This window comes from Anomaloglossus baeobatrachus, chromosome 5 (genome assembly GCF_048569485.1).
Source record: "Anomaloglossus baeobatrachus isolate aAnoBae1 chromosome 5, aAnoBae1.hap1, whole genome shotgun sequence".
In the NCBI taxonomy this organism is placed as follows: domain Eukaryota; kingdom Metazoa; phylum Chordata; class Amphibia; order Anura; family Aromobatidae; genus Anomaloglossus; species Anomaloglossus baeobatrachus.
Window position 1 is genome coordinate 381,386,918 of NC_134357.1, and position 22,453 is coordinate 381,409,370.

General features: G+C 41.8%; 1 protein-coding gene across 2 annotated transcripts in view; it reads left to right on the forward strand.

The window, feature by feature from the left end:
* RIMS4 (regulating synaptic membrane exocytosis 4) overlaps nucleotides 1–22,453 on the forward strand; it is a 301,335-nt gene that overhangs the window by 174,395 nt on the left and 104,487 nt on the right. Inside the window, exons 2-3 of one of the 2 annotated variants that reach the window (XM_075350034.1) lie at nucleotides 8,669–8,807; nucleotides 12,923–13,015. In XM_075350034.1, coding sequence (XP_075206149.1) covers nucleotides 8,669–8,807; nucleotides 12,923–13,015 — 232 coding nt within the window. The remainder of the gene's footprint in view (nucleotides 1–8,668; nucleotides 8,808–12,922; nucleotides 13,016–22,453) is intronic. The other variant, XM_075350035.1, reaches the window with a different exon arrangement.

Here is a 22,453-nt window from a genome sequence, read left to right on the forward strand (position 1 = left end):
AAGTACAAACAAGATGGGAATTTCCAGTAATCATACCGCTCAGGAAGGAGATAGGTTCTGTGTACCAGAGATGAATGTGCTTTGGTGAGACATGTGCATATCAACTCAAGAACAAAAGCAAAAGACTTTGTGAAGATGCTGTCGGAAACTGGTAAGATTGTGTCATTATCCTGAGTGAAACAAGTACTGTGTCAACATGGGCTGAAAGGCCACTCTGCCAGGAAGAAGCCATCACTCCAAAAGAAACATAAAAAAGCCAGATTAATGCGCACAGAAACAAAGATCTTAATTTTTTGTAGACATGTCCTGTGGTCTGACAAAATTAAAATTGAACTATTTGGCCATAATGACCATTGTTACGTTTGGCGGAAAAAGGGAGAAGCTTTCAAGCCTAAGAACACCATCCCAACTGTGAAACACGGTGCTGGCAGCATCATGTTGTTGAGTTCTTTTCCTGCAGCAAAGTGGCTTAAGGATAACAAAGTCATTGTTTTAAGTGGCCATCATAAAGCCCTGATCTCAATCCAATTGAAAATTTATGGGCAAAGCTAAAAAGTGCAAGCAAGTCGACCTACAAACATGGCTCAGTTACACCAGTTCTGTCAGGAGGAATGGGCCCAAATTCCTACCAACTATTGTCAGAAGCTTGTGGAAGGAGATCCAAAACATTTCACCCAAGTCATACGGTTTAAGGGCAATGGTACCAAATACTAATGAAATTAATGTAAACTTTTGACTTTGCAGAAAGTCATTTATAAATAATTTTGGTTCCTAATTGACCTAAAACAGGAAAGGTTTATTTTGATTTCATGTCAGATAGTGTGCCTGCTGTTATGACTCAGTACCCTGTTTATATCTGTCTGCTACCAGCATGGCTGCCACTAAGAATTTCAGGGCCTCATGTTGGCAAAATTGTCTTGAGACTCCACCCAGGATCCAGCCTGAGCTCTGTCTCCACACCTTGAGTCCGGGGTCCGGGGCAAGCCACAGAGGGCGGGCCAGCAGCGTCAGACGTCACTGATGTCATACGCGTCCAGCCCCTCTGCTGTGGCCATACAATGTAAGTAGCTGCAGCTGTGTCTGGTTGACTGGTGCCAGTAACATAACTAGAGTTCGATGAGCCCCAGTAAAACTTGGATCTGCCCCCCCACCACATGTTGGTCAGATGCATGGGCCCTTATAGCGTTCTAAACTCTATAAAGACATACAAGTTGCCCCTTCCCCTTCATTATGTAGTAATGTCCCCCTTCCTCGGCCACTTCCTGGTAAATATTTCCTCCATCCTGGTATATACGTATGTTGCTATCCTGGTATATATGTCCCTCATCCTTGTAGATGTGTTGTCATCCTGGGCCCCATCCTGGTATATATGTACCTATCCTGATATATATGTTCCCATCCTGGTATATATCTCCCTCATCCTGGTATATATGTGCTCATCCTAGTATTTCTGTTTTTTATCCTGGTATATATGTCCTCATCCTGGTATATATATCCTCATCCTGGGCCCCATCCTGATATATATGTCCACATCCTGCGCCCATCCTGTTATACATGGTCCCAATCCTGGGCCCATCCTGATACATATTTCCTCCTCCTGGGCCCCATCCTCCTGATATACAGTATGTGGTCTTCATCCTGGGCCCCATTCTGGTATTTATTGTCCTCATACTGGTATATATGGTCCTCATCATCCCATCCTGGTATGTATGCCCCCATCCTGGTATATATGTCCCAATCCTGATATATATCTCACCATCGTGGTGTATATATATATGTCACCCATCCTGATTAGAACTGAGTGGACCCATTGAAGTTCGGGTTTAGTGGGTTGTGCCCGATTTTAAACTTCAGTTCGGAACCCAGACTAGACCTGAACCCCATTGGAACTAACTGATTGGGCAGTTCAGCTTTCCCCCCACATACAGCCAGCCATAAACAAAGCACTTCTGGGGGAAGGAGGACTGGGTTTTTTTATTTTTTTTTACACACTACATCCAATAATGTTTATTTTACCCTCAGTGCAAGTCATTCAACTACTGTAAGCAGCTCACATTGGGCAAAGCACCGAGTGTACCCTAGCACACCAATGCTCGCTCAAGTGGTTAGCATTCGTAAAGCACCCAAACTCCAAACTTGAACACTGATTTTTTTTGTTGTAAAGTCTATGTTCGGTATCACCACAAACTTTACTGTTTGGGTAAATCACTAATCCTGATATATATATATATATATATATATATATATATGTATATACAGTATATGTCCACATCCTGGGCACAATCCTGGTATATATGTCTTCTTCCTAGGCTCATCCTGGTATATATGTCCCTATCCTTGGCCCATCCTGGTATATAAGTCCTCATCCTAGGCCCATCCTAGTATATACAGTATCTAACCATCCTTGTATATATGTCCTCATCCTGGGCCCGTCCTGGTATATACTCGTATGTCTTTATCCTGGGCCCCTTCCTGGTATATATAGTCCCTGTTCTGTCTCTAATGCACAACCCTCCTCCCAACAAAAATTGTACTCACCCTGCCTCCGCTCACACTTCGCGCAGCATCCTCCCCTATATCCAGTGCTCAGTGATCGGCAGCTGACATCGGAATGTATGTGCCATGGCACATGACATCACTGCCATGTGACCCCAGTCACGGTACCGTCGACATCAGCTGTCAGCCACTGTTTTTCTGGCAGCGTATATTCCAGTGCAGGGACCCGACGGATACAGTCAAAGTAGGTACTGGGGTCGGCGGGTCCCCTGCACCTTTGGGCCCCATACACCAGTAATGTAAGTAATGCCCTGATGACGGTGGTAGTGCTACCGGTAGGTGTCAGATCCCACTGATCAAATACTGTTGACCAAACTTAAAAATAGGCCATAAATATCTTAGAAATGGACAACCCCTTTAAAGTCATCACACCTTTTTCAGTCCAGGACAGGAATCTGTGTTTTTTATTTTAACACACACTCTTCCCATTATCCTAGGGAAATCATTGTTTTTTTAACCCCACATGGGTTGTCATCACTGAAAAGAATAATAGGACAAATCCAATTGGGGCCCCTTTTCTATACCTTTGGTGCCTGTTTTTCAACTGTGCTGCCCTGAATATATCCCTAATTTGTCATCGTAATGATCATAGTCTTGCTCTAGACTTTTCCAAGAAGGATGTTTGTTCTTTCTCTCTCTCATATTTCCCATTGCTATTCGCAAATTTCAATCATGAACAAACTGAATAAACAGACTAGAGACTACATACTTTAAAATGCAAGTACTGATCTTACATGCGGATTTATATCAAACACTAACTGGGAAAAAAAATTATTAAACAGAGGAAGAAGTGTAATAGCTTTGTTAAAGTAAGCTAGCCCAGACCAAAAGCGAATAAACAAAGAAATGCAAAGTCTCGTTGTTTCTGGGGACCGCTGCACCATGCCCCAGTTATGTCATCTACAGCTATTTATAACATAGTTGGGAAAAAACACTTGCACAGTGAATTAAAATATGCATGGATTGGATAAAAAAAGATAAAATAGGTGCATTGTATGTTCCAGTTGTGAAATCTGAATGGGACTGCTATTTGGGGAGGCGATGGTAGAATATTGTCACCACTTATTGGCAAATATCACAGACCAGTGGAATATTGCCAATGGCGGCAGACCACACGGACACTATGGGGCCTGTGAGTCAGGGGGGGCCCGGTGACTCCCGCCAGGCACTGTTCTTTGAACTGTATTGGCAATCGTGGATCCTGATAAAGTTGGAAGCAATGATGAAAGAGGGAGTGATCCGCTGATGCGCTGACATCTTAGACCAGGGGCATTATGATGTTATTAGTGCGTGCCTACTGTACTGATATGTGTAGTGCTGTAGAACAGATGTCACTGCAGAGACCGAAGCAGCAGGAGAGAGAAGAGATTTCTTTTTTAAAATTAGTTACTACACTGATATAATAATATAATATATGGAGGATTATTGGGGATTACATTATACTATTTGAAGGACTATGGGAGTGCATTATACTATTTGTAGGACCATAGAGGTGCATTATAATAAATGCAGGACCATGAGGATGCAATATAATAATGTAATATATGGAGGACTATAGGACGTGCATTATAATATATGGAAGACGATTGGGGGTGCATTATAATATACAGATAGCGATTGAGGGTGCATTATAATATATGGAGGACTATGGGAGGTGCATTATAATATATGAAAGACGATTGGGGGTGCATTATAATATATGGAGGACTATGGGGGGTGCATTATAATATATGGAAGACGATTGAGGGTGCATCATAATATATGGAGGACTATGGGGGTGCATTATAATATATTGGAGGACTATGGGGGTGAATAATAATATATGGAGGACTAAGAGGAGTGCATTATGCTATGTAGAGGACTATGGGGGTGCATTATAATATATGAAGGACTGAGTGATGCATTATACTATGAGGGTGCATTATAATATATGGAAGACTACAGGGGTGCAGTATAATATATAGAGAACTATAGGGGGGCATTATAATATATGGAGGACTGAGGGGTGCATTATACTGTGGAGCATTATGGGGGTGCAATATAATATATAGGAGACTATGGGGGATGCATTATAATATTGGCATCATAATTTATGGGTGCAATGAAAGGGTCTTCAAGAGGAAGAAAATTACTTTCAAAGGGCTGTAAAGTTGGCAAGCATGTTCTTATGTGACACAGCCAAATATTTTTTTTGATTGGGAGTGGGGAGGGTATTAGGGCAATTAGAACCTCTGGTATGGGACACCATGATTTCTATGTGTGCCCCCTTTTGCAGATAAAGAAAATAGATAAAATAGATAAATAATATCTATTGTAGGTGTGTGTGTGTGTGTGTGTGTGTGTATATATACATATATATATATATATATATATATATATATATACAGTACATCCGCAAAATCTTCAGAGTTGTGCCCATCCGATCATCCAACTGCTCGTTACGAGTACCGAGCACCCGTATATTGCAGTGCTCGCTCATCACTCATAATTAAAAATGTAATAATACATGCAATATAAACCTATTATGTTCAACCGCTCTCCCACAAAATTCTCAGGGGTATACGTATTGCTCTTATCAAGAGTCTCTGCTCAAATTTTCAGCCTCTGTCCATGCTGCTGTGATTACAGATGTTTGTTACTTAACTAAGTGACGCCCTGGCCTATCAGGTCGTCACAGGGTATTGTGCAATCTGCCCTTCTGTACAATATCCACCTCCTCATTGGTTACGGGTCCCTAATCTATGGTGTTGCCAAAACCAGCTAATCAAAATCCTAGGAACACTCTGCACCACACCCACCAGACACACCAGTGGACGGCCTGAGTGGAATAGGGTCGCCCACTTGGGGGGTTAGTTTAGGGATGGTCAGGATGGTCAGGAGTAGGAGAGTGTAGTGTTGGAGGTGAAAGAGAGAGGAGGTCAGGAGCTGGGCTCCTTGGAAGTACTAGGTAGCAGATGTTGGTCTGGGCCTGGTAGGAGCTGGACCCCCGGTCGCAGGGGATCGTGACAAGGGGTACGGCATTGTCGTGAAGGACAGCCGGCAGCCTTGTACCATCACCGGGCTGGGACCAGGGCACGACGGGGTACGTGGACCCTAGATCAGGGAGTAGCTTCAGGCAACCTGATAATTCACCCGACGAGTATGGAGCCTTCAAGAGCCGCTCTCCACCCGCTCCAAAATCGGGGTACTAGCGCAACAAGGGGAATAGGACTTTCCACACATACGGTCCAGAAAATCCCAAGCGTGAACCCTGAGAGCAAGCTCCCTCAGTTAGCCGCACTGGGGAGCAGGACCCAATTAGTTTCATGCTATAGGGACCAACTAGAAGAGAACAAGGTGCCAAGGGAAAGGTCACAGATCAACAGGCAACACCAGCAGAAATGTTGACCCAAACGTGCTCCCCCTCAGCGGTAGCGGTGTCCAGAACTTTGGTTTACTAATTTGTCGGTGTCAGCTTCATGGACTGAGTAAGTACGCAAGTGACCCTAACCTTCCCAACAGCACGTCCCTCCACCATCACTGAGTCCCAAGGCATCCCCCCTACCCGTGCAGGGGTTAAACACCTGGATGCCCACTCCATCACCACCGGGTACTCCCAGCTGCAGCGATGGTACTCCACCTTACCACACACCACGGGTAGCGTCACAAACTCTCTATACATAATCCCCTGTAAATACCCCCCTTATTTCCAGTGGCCGCGAGACCCCCGGGTCCGGATGCCCCTCGAGCCACCGCGGATCCGGATCCGAGCAGCCTGGCTGCTGACACGGGGCGGCACAACTATATCCATGACAAGTCAAGTAAAATAAGAAAATTGTGAAACCCCTAGAGTTTTTAACATGTTTAGATAATAAGTTAATGATCTATATTCTATATGCATAAAGTAATTTGAAGTTGACAAAAAAATGCGTCCAGAAATCATAAACTCTAATCTTGCCCAGACAGCCCAAAGCTGTTGGATAATTCCTACTGTGGATTTCAGCAGAATCATCAGCTCTCACACATTGTGGGAGGATGAACTGTTTTACTTCGGACATACTGTACAGCAACAAAGCAAATCACTGAGAGTCATATAGTACATAAAAGGAACTACTACACATATTAACAAAGTCTAACAATACAACGCTGCTGTCTGCTCAACATATTACTCACAGCATAAGCCTGCAGCTGTTGCCATTACCTTAGTAAATATCCCCCTAAATATTCAATACATGTCTAGTCTGACTTTTTGAATAGTATATCTGTAAAGTGTACAGAACTCTCTATAGGTTTTCATTTCTCTAATTTATCCATTTAGTACACTGATCCATCTGGTTCTCCTCTCCTTCATCAGCTCTTTCAAGCGTAATTAATGCGCTGATGGGTTAGGCAACTAGCGTGCTACACTCCTGGTCCTTGTACCTGGAGTAAAACCCAGTGACAACCTCTTAGATGACAGCTATGGATCTTGGCCATGATTGTCAACATTCTTTTGCTTTAATGTGAGGGTTCAGATCACCTAGCATGGATTTTAATCCTTGGCGTAATAAGTGAACTTTAAAATCTACAGTTTATCTACTGAACATTGCTTGAAGTTAGCAGTTTTTTCTTCTTGATGCCAAAAATGTCTTTGCAGCGATCACTGATATGTGCTCGAAGTATTTCATTTCTTTTATAGTTTAATATTTGTTTCTAGATGAAAGCATATAGATATTTAATGGGTGCCATAACTCAGCCATGGAGACAGTATCATTTCATGCTCTGATTTATGCTGTCAACAGGGAAATATGAGAAGTACCACACTGTTATATATAGATTTAATGCTCGTGAACGATGGGGCTGACATCTTTATTTAAGATCAGTTCTATGAGAATCCTTGTTCTTCTATCAGTAAATTGCTTGTAGGAATTTAATATTATGATCTAAGAGAGCTCACTTCTGCTTCAGAAGAGTAAAACAGAAATCTGTAAAACCTAATTTTATTCTTATCTTTTATCTAGTGGCTGAGAATTCAAATGTAAATTCAAATGCAAATTTAATTTTAAAGCACCACTTCAGTGCTTTTTTTTAATCTTTTTGTTAGGGATCACGTATGTAAGTGTAATACATGTAGTAAAATACTCAATGGTAGCTGCCTTTGTTAGTAATGAGCGAGCACTAAAGTTGTCTAGTGCTTGTTACTCGAGTCAAGCAATTTGTAATGCTTGAGTGCTCATCTTGAGTAATGAGCATAATGGAAGTCAATAGGAAACGAGAGAGAGAGAGAGAGAGAGAGAGAGAGAGAGAGAGACTAGCCACAAGATTATCACACCTTTGAAATACTCTGTGCTGTGGGTGGAACCTGCACTTTCCAGCTTGTGACGCCCATACTATTAGATCAGGCGGGCTGCCAAGCCATACCCCACCAAACAGATTCCGTTTTATGGCCATAATTACCAACTAAAACCTCATATTTGTTTGTACAGGATACTGCCAGGCCCCTTTCTGTTAGGTTTTGCATTTTAGAGTTTCTGTCCCTGCATGGTACACAGGTGGGGTATGGCTTGGCAGCCCGCCTGATCTAATAGTATGGGCGTCACTGGCCACTGTGTAGTCACTAATTTATATAAAAAAACAACATCAAGTACTCACCCATCTCCTTGTTCCATCGCTGCTCGTCCTCACCTCTCTCCTCATTCCCCCGCTGCTCCGGTCAGCGTCCTTCCATCTTGCACTCTGTGCTTTCAACTCAGCAGTCGCACAGGAGTGACGTCACTGCTCAGGATCGGGGGAGGCTGATGAAGCATAGAGTGGTGCCGGCTGCTCTATGCTTTATCATTGCTGTGTGCGATGACGGGGGAGGGTGCCCCGGTGCCCCCCTGCCCAGTATCAGCGGCGGCACCGGGTCATATAGCGGCCGCGTTTTCTGCAACAGATCAGTGCAGCTCCTCTCTCACAGAAAGGAGCTAGCTGCTGATCTGCAGGGTGGCCGCGGGCCCCTAACCTGCAGGGCCCAGTCGCAGTAGCGACCGCTGCGACCGCGGTAGTTACACCACTGCTTAAGACATACACAACTGAATGGGATGTGGAATTATACAAAATGTAACGTAGTAATAATAATAATAATAATAATAATGCTTCTTGTGTCTTTCAGAAGATGGACGTAAGCTTAAAGGTGCTATTCAGCGCAGTACTGAGACTGGACTTGCTGTCGAGATGCCGAGTCGAACTGTACGCCAAGCAAGCCATGAATCAATAGAGGACAGTATGAACAGCTATGGATCTGAGGGAAAGTAAGTCATCAACTTAAAAACTGGTGGGGATGTATTGAAACTAATTTCTTGTATTCATTACTAGTTCCCTTCGGTTCACAAAGGTTGGCTGAAATAGTATAAATCCTTCACGACTTCTATTAACAAAAGTCGAGGGGTTCTTTGTCCAGTATGACATTTGTCACCTGGACAGTGAAAGCATTACCCAGCTCAATTAATAGGAATATCTGTCAGACAAATCAGACTTTGGGTGCTCCGGTGAAATGACCACATTTCAGAACTTTAGAAAGTATGATAAATGTGGGAGAACATGGGAATTTATTAAGGCAGGCATTTCGTATGCTAGTTTTAAATTTTTTAAGGAGCGCAATTTTGTTAATTATTTCTTCACATCTTTGGGTGGCCAGAAACCAAAAGTAAAATGTACGTAGATTATACATCAGTGTAGATTTGGGGTATAATTTAAGACAATTTTTCGTGTAACTAACAGTATTCCTGTTAGATGCCCAACCTATTCTGCTAAGGTGAAAATCAATAAAAAAAATAAAGTTCTGGTGCAAATGAGTAGTATGGCAATTTGTGAGTTTTCTACCAAAATTCTAATGCACAGTCTCTAAAGGCTAGAAGTGAGGTGATGTCCAACTACTGATTTATATCACCTAGTAAAGCTTCTCGTTGCTGATTCCTCCATAACATGGCACCACTCACCTACTGTACACATTACAGAAACATGTCTGCCATCTATTAAATCCTGTGCCATAACAGTCCACAGGCTGGGAGTGGTAAAACTCTGGATTCACGCTTCCCGTGGTTCAGGCAGCACAAGTTGGCTGTCAAGTTCGTAAAACATCACATGCTCAGGGATGGCAATTGTTTCCATAAGAAAACAGATGTCTTTCTAACCCTGGACAATCTCTTTAACTATCCTTTGTCTAATATCAGGACATTAGTCTCTATATAAAGATTCTGCAGGTAAATCCTGTAAAAGTAGATTCTCCGCACCAATAGCTCTGAGATGCAGTTAACAAGGCCATTGTGACACCCGTCTAGCATATATATGATATGAATAATTTGTGTAAATATCAAGTTGGGATAATACATGTTTTTTAAAAAATGGAGTATACTTATTTATTAGTTTAATATCTACTTTTCAAAATGTCCTATGAAATTGACTTGAAGCAGAAATAAGCTGTTGCATTGTTCAGGGAGCTAAATGACATAAAATTCCCGCTTAGTGAGCCCATCTGTGAATATTTCACTGATATTACATAAAATGAAAAAGATGTCTTGTAAGGGGAAAACTTAGCACTTTCTTACAATTTCACAGCACTTACATCTTTTCAATATTGCATCACAGCTTTATATTAAAGAGAAATTCCACCTGCTCATTTAAATAATATTAGTACCACTGTATATGTCCTTGTTTAAAGGGTTATTTCCCCCCCAAAAAACAATTTATCCCCTATGCCTTGGAATAGGGAATAATTTGCAGATCGCTGGGGGTTCCACGATTGGGGCTTTAGAATTCTGAGAATGGAACTCTGCAGCCCCGCCATGAATGGAGCAATGATGCGCATGTGCTGCCTCCAGATCATTCGTTGTCTATAGGACTAGCTGAGAATTGCAGTCATCAGTTTCATACACAAAAAATAGATAGGAGGACGTGGCTGAGCATCTCTACTCCATTTATGACAGGGCATCAGGCCACTGTTATTGGGGTTCTCAGGATTTATGGGGTCCTAGCAGCAAGACTTATTGTGATCAACAAGTTATTACCCATTCCATATATAGGGGATAACTTTTTTGTAGGAGGGGAATATCCCTTTATCTATATTTGGATGGGTCCTTATTGAGATTTGTCCTGACTAGTGTAGCTTTTATCAAAGAGAACCTGCCACCAGATTTGTCCCCTATAAGCTGAAGCCAGTACCAGTATTCTCTTATATACAGCATTCCAGAATACTGTATATAAGAGCCCAGGCTGTTCTGTATAACATAAAAATCACTTTTATAATACTCACCTGGGGCAGTCTGGTCCGATGGGTGTCCCTGCTCTCTGGCCCGGCGCCTCTCTGATCGTCATCCTCCTTCTACCCAGCCCAGTATGAATGATGTGTCCTACATCATCCACCTTGGCCGGCATTGAAGTCCTGCACTGGCGCACTTTCATCTTCTCAGGGCAGATCAAAATATTGTAGTGCGCATGTGCGGGTGGTCTTTAGCCTTTTCTCGCGCCTGTGCATTACAGTACAAAGTGCACCTGTGCAGGACCGCAATGCCGACCTGTATGGATGATGTAGGACACGTCATGCACACGGGGCTGAGATGAAGGAGGACGGCGATCGCCGCATAGAGTAGGCACTGGACCGGAGAGCAGCGACACCCATCGGACCGGGCCATCCCCTAGGTGAGTAGTATAAAAGTGTTTTTTATGTTATACAGCACATCCTTGGCTCTTATATAAAGTATTCTAGAATACTGTATATAAGGGCTCACTGGTGCTGGCCGCAGCTTATAGGGGCCAAATCTGGTGACTGGTTCCCTTTAAGTATTTTCCCCTAAATAAAAATACTGGAGCTTCTATTCTTCATTGTGCTGTATCCGGTAATTCTTCTATCACTCCTCCTGAAATAGATTATTAGACTGGGTGTCACAAGGGGAATAACTCTCCAATCATCATCACAACTCTCCAATCATCATAGACAGTAGAAGACTATGAAGAGACATATCCTATGACAAGGGAAATGGTGAAACTAAATAGTCAGTTTTTCATACATTTTCAAGAGGAATAACGGAGAAAGAGCCCAATATACAATGTTATAAATGGTGCCCTAGAATTATTATTTAATAGAAAATACAAATACCTACTAAACAAAGAGGACAGATCACCTGTGTAAGATGCAGGTCCCAAGCCTTGGAATATCTTCCACGTTTGACTGGGAAAACGCTATTTCTTTTTATTTGTGTTGAAACTACATCACAATTTTTATGAGCACCACAGCATTCTCAATCACAAGGGTTGTCACTTTAAAGGCAATGTGTCATCAGAAAATATAATAATACCTATATAGCACTATTAATTCCATAGCGCTTTGCATACATCAGCAACACTATCCCTATTGGGGCTCACAATCTAAATTCCGTATCAGTATGTTTTTGGAGTGTGGGAGGAAACCAGAGAAAAGCCACACGAGCACAGGGAGAACATATAAACTCCTTGCAGATGGTGTCCTTGGTGGGATTTGAACTCAGGATCCCATAGATGCAAGACTGCAATGCTAACCACTGAGCCACTGTGCCACTGACAGATAATGACCTATTGCTTAAATAAATACAAAATCTGATTTAAAAAAATATATTTTTAAATATTAATATATTATATTTTTATTAAAAAAAACAACAAATCTTGCAATTTTCCCTCTGGCCACTTTGCCTAATAATACCGTTAGGTACGTGGCCATTGGCAGCAGTAGAAGCATTTAATGAGCATGCGCTAATTAAGGCAAAGGGCGTGAGAGCACAAGAGCTGTTACTTTCCCTAGTATTAATGGTTTGGTCTGTGTATAGAGCTGCTGCCTGCCATTGTATTCCTGTCTGCTGAAAAGTCTTCGGCGCAGACAGGAAGTTTAAATCTAGTATTAGGCCTAGTGACCGTTGTGAAAATTGTAAGAGTTCTGATTTTTTTTAAAAAAAATATATATTCAGACATGGAAAATTTTAGACTAAAAATTTTTTTCTAAAAAAATATACAATTTCACATAATTTAAAAAAAAATAATAAAAAAAAATAGGTCATTCTCTGATGACATCCCCTTTAAGACCCTCTCATTCAGCACAGCAGGTGGATTTGTTCTTTGACCATATTACTATAGGATTGGTGATCTATTCTCTGATGGAAGACCCACAATAGAAAGCCGTATTCAGGACATTACATGCCTGGGTTCTAATGTTCATGTAATCAGGTGGCTCTCCCAATGTCTGGCATGCACCAGGTGCTACTCTACTCTGTCCTGCTTACTGGTGGTTAAGGCACAAGTCGTATGAAACAGAAAACAAAACAGGTTGGCAGGCGGGAGAGGAGTGCCAGACATTGGGAAACTCTCCTAGCTCCTGTCAACCTAGTCTTTTTTCATACAGGCAGCGTATTGACCACCAACAACTCTGTTCCAGTGGGAGCGAGCAGGGAGCACCAGGCATGAGTCAGTCTTTGGGGGACACAATGGACCCCAGGTAGGTAACCCATTGTCAAGTCATACTTTGTAAAACTGTGACCCTGTGCAGAATTGTGCCTAACATGACATAAACCTGGCATGCTGATATATTTGCTCTGTTTTGTGTTTTTGGGGGGTGAGTTGATACTGTGATACTGATTGGAATGGGATGACCACCGTGTAACTTATCTTCTAATGTCTGACCAATATTTAAATCCTCAGTTCTGATTATATATAAGATTTCAAACAAGGGAATTAATGGTGAAAATGGAATTAGTGGTCCAAATTGCCCTTGGATAACAACCCCAATGTGCGTTGTATGGAGGACAATATTGGTTGTCCCCAGCTTTCTGGAAACATATTACATAACTAAGAAATAACTGAGCAAAATAGTTTCAACATCTGGGGGGAGGAGAGAACGTACAAGGACCTATGTCTGATGGGAATTTTATTTAATATTTTCGGAGAAGTGCTACTTTATTCTTAGTGAGTAGAACTTGTGGTGAGCACATAGTGTTTCAACAGCCGCCATGGACTTGTAGGTGACATGACCATTCTGTTGTACGTAAAGCAGAGTTTATATAAAGGTTGTCTTTTGTATTTTTGAGTTTCGGGTGAATAGGGAAAAAATTATAGGGAACACCATATCCTTAAGAAGTAAAGCATTTTCCTTGGTGGCGGAAGACCTTCCTGCTTCTTGTGAAAATAAGGATGAGCTATTTTCTAGCCTGTCAGGCAGCAAGTAAAACAATAATTTTAACAAACTGCTGCAATTTACTGTTGACGACATAACGCCATCAATTTCCCTGTCACCGCAGAAAGGAAGTCATTTTAAGCAATGTGCCTGTGTGGCAGTGCGTTCAGAAGAGGCGACTTTACTGATTTTAGATATCGTCTGAAAATAAAATTAATTTTGTCATTTAAAAAGGTTAAAAAAAATAGCAAAGCATTCTTCCGGCGTCTATACTCTGCATCCACTCCACAGTGGATCTGCAAATGCTTCGGCCATGTCCCCATTCTGGATTTCAGTGCAGATTCTGGTGACATTCTGCAGCTCATGCAATGGAAGCTGGCCATTTATTCTCTATTCACCTGCAGAAGAAATAATGTGTGGAATAATCTACACTCTGCAAATTTTCAATATTTGAGTGGATGCCCCAAGAAGACACAAAGTAGCCACACTGGGACAAATCCACATGTGTTTCCATTGACATGTCCGCTGGCAGAAGTCCTAATTTCGGCATCAAAATTTCTGATGTGAAACTTTAAAAAATACACTTCAAAGTCAGAGACATGAAGGTAGCATTAGGTGACTGAGCGACACTGTCTTCATGAGCCTGGTGTCTTATCATCCAAAGCTATAACCAGGCAGAGTCTACATACATATCCATATAATCACTTCAAAAGACCATATTATGAGTGCAAAATAATTCAATCTTTATTAACATGATTAAAAAACATATACACAATAGACAAAAAGAACATGATTAAAAAATGAAAAAAGGTGTAAAATGAAGGGTCTATCAAAAGACATCCATGATGTTAACAATCTTCATTTATGACATAATTTGATTTATTGAAACCATCAAGTATCATCCCCTGTATTACTAAGTCAATTTATTCAGACATATGAAGAATATGTGTACAAATCTCATTGCATGTAGTTCATGAACAACAATTATTATGGGTTTTTGAAAAAAAGGGGAAAATTAAACTTCATATGGTAGTCAGGAGAGCTGCATATAACTGAGATAAATCAATATGCTCTAAAGATGTAAAAACAATGTGTGTATCCCATTATATGTAATTTCTGAGCAAACATAATGTTTATATATTTTGTAAAAGAGATAACCTTCACATAGTGGTCATAAACAGAGCATATTAGAAGATATCAAATCTCATGGTATGTGAGAAAAGATCAGAGCATTCCTCACAGACAAATGTATTAAAGTCCATATGGGACAAATATGCAAGTAGATGGTATTGATGTTTACCTGATGTTGATAGAACCTCCCTCACACCACTCCAACGATCGTTTCACGTTGGAGTGGTGTGAACCATTACCCCTTTTCTTGTAAATATACAGACATAAGAATGACATATTATAAAGATAATGTTGATTATAATTAATATAAGTTTGGATATCAGGTCTGTATTCACTTTGATCCTTTGACAGAGTTTCTGGGGTTTTGCTATGTACTCGCACCGCTTACCACTTGATATACTCTATTATCCTTGTAGATGAGCCCGATATGTGGTATACAACAAAATGGAGCTGTTTTCACATATGCACAGCATTGTGAACACTGACGCTGCAGCGCGCATGCGTGCTCCCGATCTCACGGCCTCGTGGTGTGGATGCGTCATCACAGGCGACATTGTCGCATTTGCTGACATACCTATGCCTCGTGGTGGGGGGAGGGATTCCCCGCGTCCGTGCCGGCAGCGCCCGGTAAGCAGAGTGTTCATTCATTAATATAACTCAGCTGTGTGGGGATTATATAAGATTGCCCAGCATTCCCTCACATCACTCCCTGACGAAGATACGTGAAACGATCGTTGGAGTGGTGTGAGGGAGGTTCTATCAACATCAGGTAAACATCAATACCATCTACTTGCATATTTGTCCCATATGGACTTTAATACATTTGTCTGTGAGGAATGCTCTGATCTTTTCTCACATACCATGAGATTTGATATCTTCTAATATGCTCTGTTTATGCCCACTATGTGAAGGTTATCTCTTTTACAAAATATATAAACATTATGTTTGCTCAGAAATTACATATAATGGGATACACACATTGTTTTTACATCTTTAGAGCATAATGATTTATCTCAGTTATATGCAGCTCTCCTGACTACCATATGAAGTTTAATTTTCCCCTTTTTTTCAAAAACCCATAATAATTGTTGTTCATGAACTACATGCAATGAGATTTGTACACATATTCTTCATATGTCTGAATAAATTGACTTAGTAATACAGGGGATGATACTTGATGGTTTCAATAAATCAAATTATGTCATAAATGAAGATTGTTAACATCATGGATGTCTTTTGATAGACCCTTCATTTTACACCTTTTTTCATGTTTTAATCATGTCCTTTTTGTCTATTGTGTATATGTTTTTTAATCATGTTAATAAAGATTGAATTATTTTGCACTCATAATATGGTCTTTTGAAGTGATTATATGGATATCTACTCAGTAACGCTTTAAAGACCACTTTAAAGAGATTTTTTGAGCATTGATAACTTCCTTGTGAGTAAATAGAGTCTACATACACTATGGAAATGTCACTGTAATATACAAGTATTGGGAAGATCGAATATTCAAGCATTGATAATGTTTACTAAGTAGCCCGATAAGAGGTATACTTCTACTCCACTGTTCAAACCATTGATGAGTCAATTGGTCATCGTGATCATCTGACTGTTGGATAGCACCACATTTGTATGCCAGCACCATGACATCACTAGTCATGATCAGTAGAACAGCAAAGATATTGAAGAACAAAGTGTAAGGGGTACTTTACACGCTGCGACATCGCTAGCATTTTGCTGGCGATGTCGAGCGCGATAGCACCCGCCCCCGTCGTACGGCCGATATGTGGTGATCGCTGCCGTAGCGAACATTATCGCTGCGGCAGCGTCACACGCACATACCTGCTCTGCGACGTCGCTGTCTAAGGAGGCGGTTCGCTCAGCGTCACAGCGTCGTCACAGCAGCGTCACTGAACCGCCGCACAATAGAAAAGGAGGGGAGGAGATGAGCGGCCGGAACATGCCGTCCACCTCCTTCCTTCCTCCTTTTCCGGTGGACGGAGGTAAGGTGATGGTTGTCGCTCCTGCGGTGTCACACACAGCAATGTGTGGTGCCGCAGAAGCGACGAACCACATCACTACTAAGCAGAAAACGATATTTTGTTTTAGGTCGACCTCTCCATGACCACCAATTTTTCCCTCTTTTGCGATCATTTACGGGCACTCAGAGGAGTCACATGCTGTGATCTCGCTAACGAGGCCGGATGTGCGTCACAACCACCGTGACCCCAACGATATCTCCTTTGCGATATCGCGTGTAAGGCACCCTTAAGTCTAAGGGGTACTTTACATGCTGCGACATTGCAGGTGCGAAGTCAGTGGGGTCAAATCGAAAGTGACGCACTTCCGGCGTCCCTTTCGACATCGTAGTGTGTAAAACATTTTTGATACGATTAACGAGCACAAAAGCGTCGTAATTGTATCATCGGTGTAGCGTCGGTCATTTCCATGAATTGGGAAAGACCGATGTTACAATGTTGTTCCTCGTTCCTGCGGCAGCACACATCGCTGTGTGTGAAGCCACAGGAGCGAGGAACATCACCAACCTGCGTCCCGGCCGGCTTTTTGGAAGGAAGGAGGTGGGTGGGATGTTTATGTCCCGCTCATCTCCGCCCCTCCGCTTCTATTGGCCGCCTGCCGTGTGACGTCGCTATGACGCCGCATGACCCGCCCCCTTAGGAAGGAGGCGGTTTGCCGGCCAGAGCGATATCGCAGGGTAGGTGAGTGCATGTGAAGCTATCACCATGATATTGCAGATGCGACGGGGGCGGGGACTATCGCGCTCGGCATCGCAGCATCGGCTTGTGCAAAGTGCCGCTAAGTCTAAAGGCTGCTTTACACACAATGATATCGCTAGCGATCTCGTTAGCGATGTGACACGCCCAGATCGTTGTTAAGATTTTCCGAGATCGCTCATAGGTCATTTTGTAGTGGTCACACGTACACATCTCATAAACGATGCTACATCATTCAGCGATATATTGTTTGACCAAGGCGGTTGTGTGGATGTTGTTCGTTGTTGGCAGGGTGTCAAACGTAGCAATATGTCTGCTGCGTTCCAAACGACGAACAATATTTTGAAACTGAACGACGTGTCAACGATCAACGATTTTCACCCTATATGTGATTGTTCGGAGTCGCACGTAGGTGTCACATGCAACGACGTCGCTAACGATGACGGAATTGTGTCATGAAAACCGTGACCCCGACGACATATCGTCAGATAAATCATAGCATGTAAAACAGCCTTTAGTGTAAGGGGTAGTATAGGCGTACTGAGGTCACACTGACACATAAACATGAAACCTGAGACTGTTCGAAAGGTGTCCATTTCATATGAGGAGAAACAGGGTTATGGGAGCTTGGTCAATATGCTTAACAATCTTTGGATCCTACTCTAGAAAGAATAGAGAGGGTGGTATCTGCCATATTCAGTTGTCTTACAGCCAACAACTTTGCATTTGACCAAGGCCCCCCCAGCTACCACCAAGTATCCCACGTATAGGACTTTTGGCCTAGTTACTCATTCCCAGAAGAGCGACAATTTCAACTCAGGACATGGATACCATGAAGCCTGAGCAGTGAGCCAAAGTACACAAAAAAGCCAGAAGAACCTTCACCTGGTCCTCTAGTTGTAGCTTCAGGATTAGATGATGATAAAAGTGGGCATATTTTGTAGGTGAGGCTAAAAGTAGGCAATATTTTATAAGTATAAGGGTAGGCAATATTTGTTTTGAAGAGGCACTTTTTGATCGGAGGTGACACTAAGGCCTTTTTAGGTCTATGGCACACTGTCTGGCTTTAGATATATTTCTCAGTTTTAAATGTAATATAAAACAAAACTGGAGCAAAGCAACAGAGGAGATAGAGGATAACTTGATAATCGCTGGAAGTCTGACCACTGGGACCCTCTGCGATGCCAAGACTGAGGTTCTGGAACACCAAAGAAAGGGGCTTTGTAGCCCCATCCTGAATGTAGAAGAGGTATTGTATGCCCGACCTCCGCTCCATTTATACTCTATGTGATTAACGGAAATAACTGAGGTCTGTACTCCGCAGTCCTATAGACAATGAATGGAGTGGAGGCAGAGCACTCCATTGAGTGTGAGCCTGCAGAGCCCCAATTTCAGGATAGCTGGATGATGTCTGACTACTGGGACATAAAGTGAGCCACAATGGTGACTTTATTCATTTATTGAAAAACCCTTTTAGGAAGGACATGCTAGGGATACTTTATTATACTTGGTGAATTCTCTATGTTAAGTGCTCCTAAGATGCAGGCCTCATGTAAGGAGTCCTGCGATTATTTCTCTGCAAGTACTGGTACATAGCCAGCAGAAAACACATTTCACCCGTTTAACCCCTTCACTCCCCGGCAACTGTTTTGCTTTCTCCTCCCTTTCTTGAAAGAGCCATAATTATTTTATTTTTCCATCAATTTTGCCATATAAGGGCTTATTTTTTGCGGGATGAATTGCACGTTTGAATGAAACCATTAGTTTTACCATATAGTGTACTGGAAAGTGGGGAAATAAAATTCCAAGTGCAGTGAATTTGCACAAAAAGTGCAATTGCACAAATGCTTTTTGGGAATTTTAAGTTACCATTTTCACTATATGGTAAAACTTACCTGGCATTAGAATTCTTCAGGTCAGTACAAGTTTGTAGATAACATATAGGGTTACTTTTATCTAAGTAGTGAAAAAAAGTTCAGAAGTTTGTAAAAAAAAGAATTGTGCTCTTGTCGCCATTTTACGAGACCCGTAGCGTTGTGATTTTTCAGAATCTGGGGCTCAGTAATGGCTTATTTTTTATGAGTCTTGAGTTGACGACTTTCATGATATCATTTATGCACAGATGCGCTGTTTATTGCATTTTAATGCGCTGTTGCGGAGACCATAAAAATAAATAAATTTTGATGTTTGGAATTTTTTTCATGCTACGCCATTTTCCAGTCAGATTAATTGATTTTATATTTTGATAGATTAGGCAGTTCTGAACGCAGCAGTACTAAGTATGTGTGGGTGGGGGTTTGGTTTTTTTTTACATTTTCTTTTTTTTTTTACTGATTTTACTAGTCCCCCTGGGTGACTTTATGACTGCAGTGACCAATCGCTTCTACTGATCAGAGTGATGCTTCAGCATGGCGCTGATAAGGAGAAATGCTGTGTTAGGCTATGTGCCCACGTTGCGTTGAGGTAGTTGCAGTTCTAAACGCACCCTTTGGCAGAAATGGTATTTGCCAAAGTTGATTTTGACTACAGAAACGCTATAAATACACATGCGTTTTTACTGCTTTTTGGCTGCATTTTTACCGCGATTTACATGCTTTTTCATTGCTTAAAGTCAGATGCGTTTTGATGACAAATACACTGCTAAATAAAGTTTTAACATTCAAACACTATGAAAAAATGGAAAAAACATGATAACAAATATCAAGATTATAATCAAACAAAAGAGCTGATTTTATTAAAATGATAAATGTTTGTTAATATTTATGTATAAAATAACGTTAAATTAATGTTTTTCTTAATTTTAATTGTCGGACTATGTGTGTGTGTGTAAAGGGACATATCATGCCTTTAATATAATGTCAAAAACACAGGCAATTAAATTGTCAAAAACGCTTGTTTTCTGCATCCAAAAAGCATGTAAAACGCTAGGATTTTGATGTAGAATGCGCTTTGCATCTTCTCATTGACTCTAATGTTATCAAAACGCAGCTCAAATGACAAAAACAATTGACATGCTACTTCTTTAAACGCTGTTTTTGCCCAAAAATATGCACATTAAAAGCAGCGTTTTGAACAGCATGGTGTGAACAAGAAATCCCTATTTCTCATAGACTTTGCTTGGAAATCAAAATGCATGCATTTTGGCATGAAAACGCTGCAGTTGAAAACGCTGCAGAAACGCATGAAAAAATTCAACGTGGGCACATGGCCTAAGGTCCCCTTCACAGATCAGTGATTCTGGTATGTTGCAATTTCTATACATACTAGAATCACAAACATACGCGGACCTATTAAAATCAATAAGTCTGTGCACACATCAGTGATTTGTTACTGCTGTGTTTCCGTGTGGTGTACACGCGTGTCCGTGTGCTCTGCACGGAGACATGTCTGTTTTTCTCCGGCATCACTGATGTCCCATGAACCATACAGTGGTGTGATCCGTAAAACTCATACCAGAATAAACATGTACATTTAAAATAAAAAGTCTTTTAAACTCATCCTTTTTAAACTCATGTCTCCAGTGATGCTGTCTTCAGCTGCTGCTGTCTGCTGCTGGCTAATTATGTTCATGAATATTCATTGCACTGCAAACCGGAAGTAACAGCAGCGGGGAGACAGCAGCGACCGGACACAGCATCGGGGGAGACTTCAGCACCACGGACAGTAGCAGTGAGAACAGGTGAGTAGAAGTGCCTGATCTCTGTATATTATTACGGATAGCACACGGAGATCACACGCGTGCCAAAATCACGGCACACGGAGGAACATACGCACCTTTATAACATCAGTGAAAAACATGTGTTTTTCACTGACGTTTGAAGGGGACCTTACTGTGAGTGCCGGCGCTCTTCTGGCATTCACAGGAAACTCTGATCCCACACTGCCATGGCAACCTATTGACGCCCCGTGATCACGTCATGGGGCCGCCGATGGCAACAGTGAACATCACAATTCCCACTGGAGTGCTTTAGATCGCACTGTCAGAGTTTGACAGCGCGATCTAAGGAGTTAAAAGGTGTGGGTGGATCTCCACCCACACCTGTTAACTGCACATGTCTGCACGTTAGATCAGCAGACATGTGCAGGGATGACTAGGGGCTCGCTGCAAAAGCCCGCAGTAACCGGAAAGAAGCGACCTCGGATGTATATATACATCCTAGGTTATGAAGAGGTTAAATTGTATTTCCCTCTACAAATCCCAGCGATAATTATAAATTTAGTAATTTCATTAAAGCATAAAATAACAACACATGAAAATAAGCAACTTTGTAAAGTATCTTATGAGCGAAAAGTGCTACTTTCCTATCCAGGATTGGTCTTTCATTCACAATTCATGGGTAAAATCTGTATTCAGTGAAGACAGATTTTCACATTACAGAGAAATATGACCGTTGGTGTTTTTAAAGGGATGTAGAAACAGACGTTCTACTGCATGTTCCATAGAACTTTCTGAGCACCATCATCTCCTATTTCATTCATGTAAAAATTTGTATTCACTGAAAACGGAATTTACCTGAGATTTGAGAATGAAAGATCAGTCCAAGAGGAGGAAGAAGCCGTTTTCTCTAATAAGATATATTACAACATTTCTAATTTGTATTTGTACTTTTGATTTACTATATTTTTCGGATTATAAGACGCACTTTTCCTCACAAAAATTTGGGAGTAAAATGAGGGGGGTGTTTTAAAATCCAAATGTAGCTTATGGTGGAGAGGGGTCACCGGAGGCAGGGGCAATGCTGTGCGCTGTGCTGCGGGCGCTGCTCTGTGCTGGGGCTGTGCGGCACTGCTCTGTGCGGCGGGCAGTGAGGCTCTGTGTGGCGGGCAGTGAAGCTTGGGCCATTTTGAAGATGTCGGCGATTAGGGTTTCAATTAATTAGCGCCCAGAGTTCGC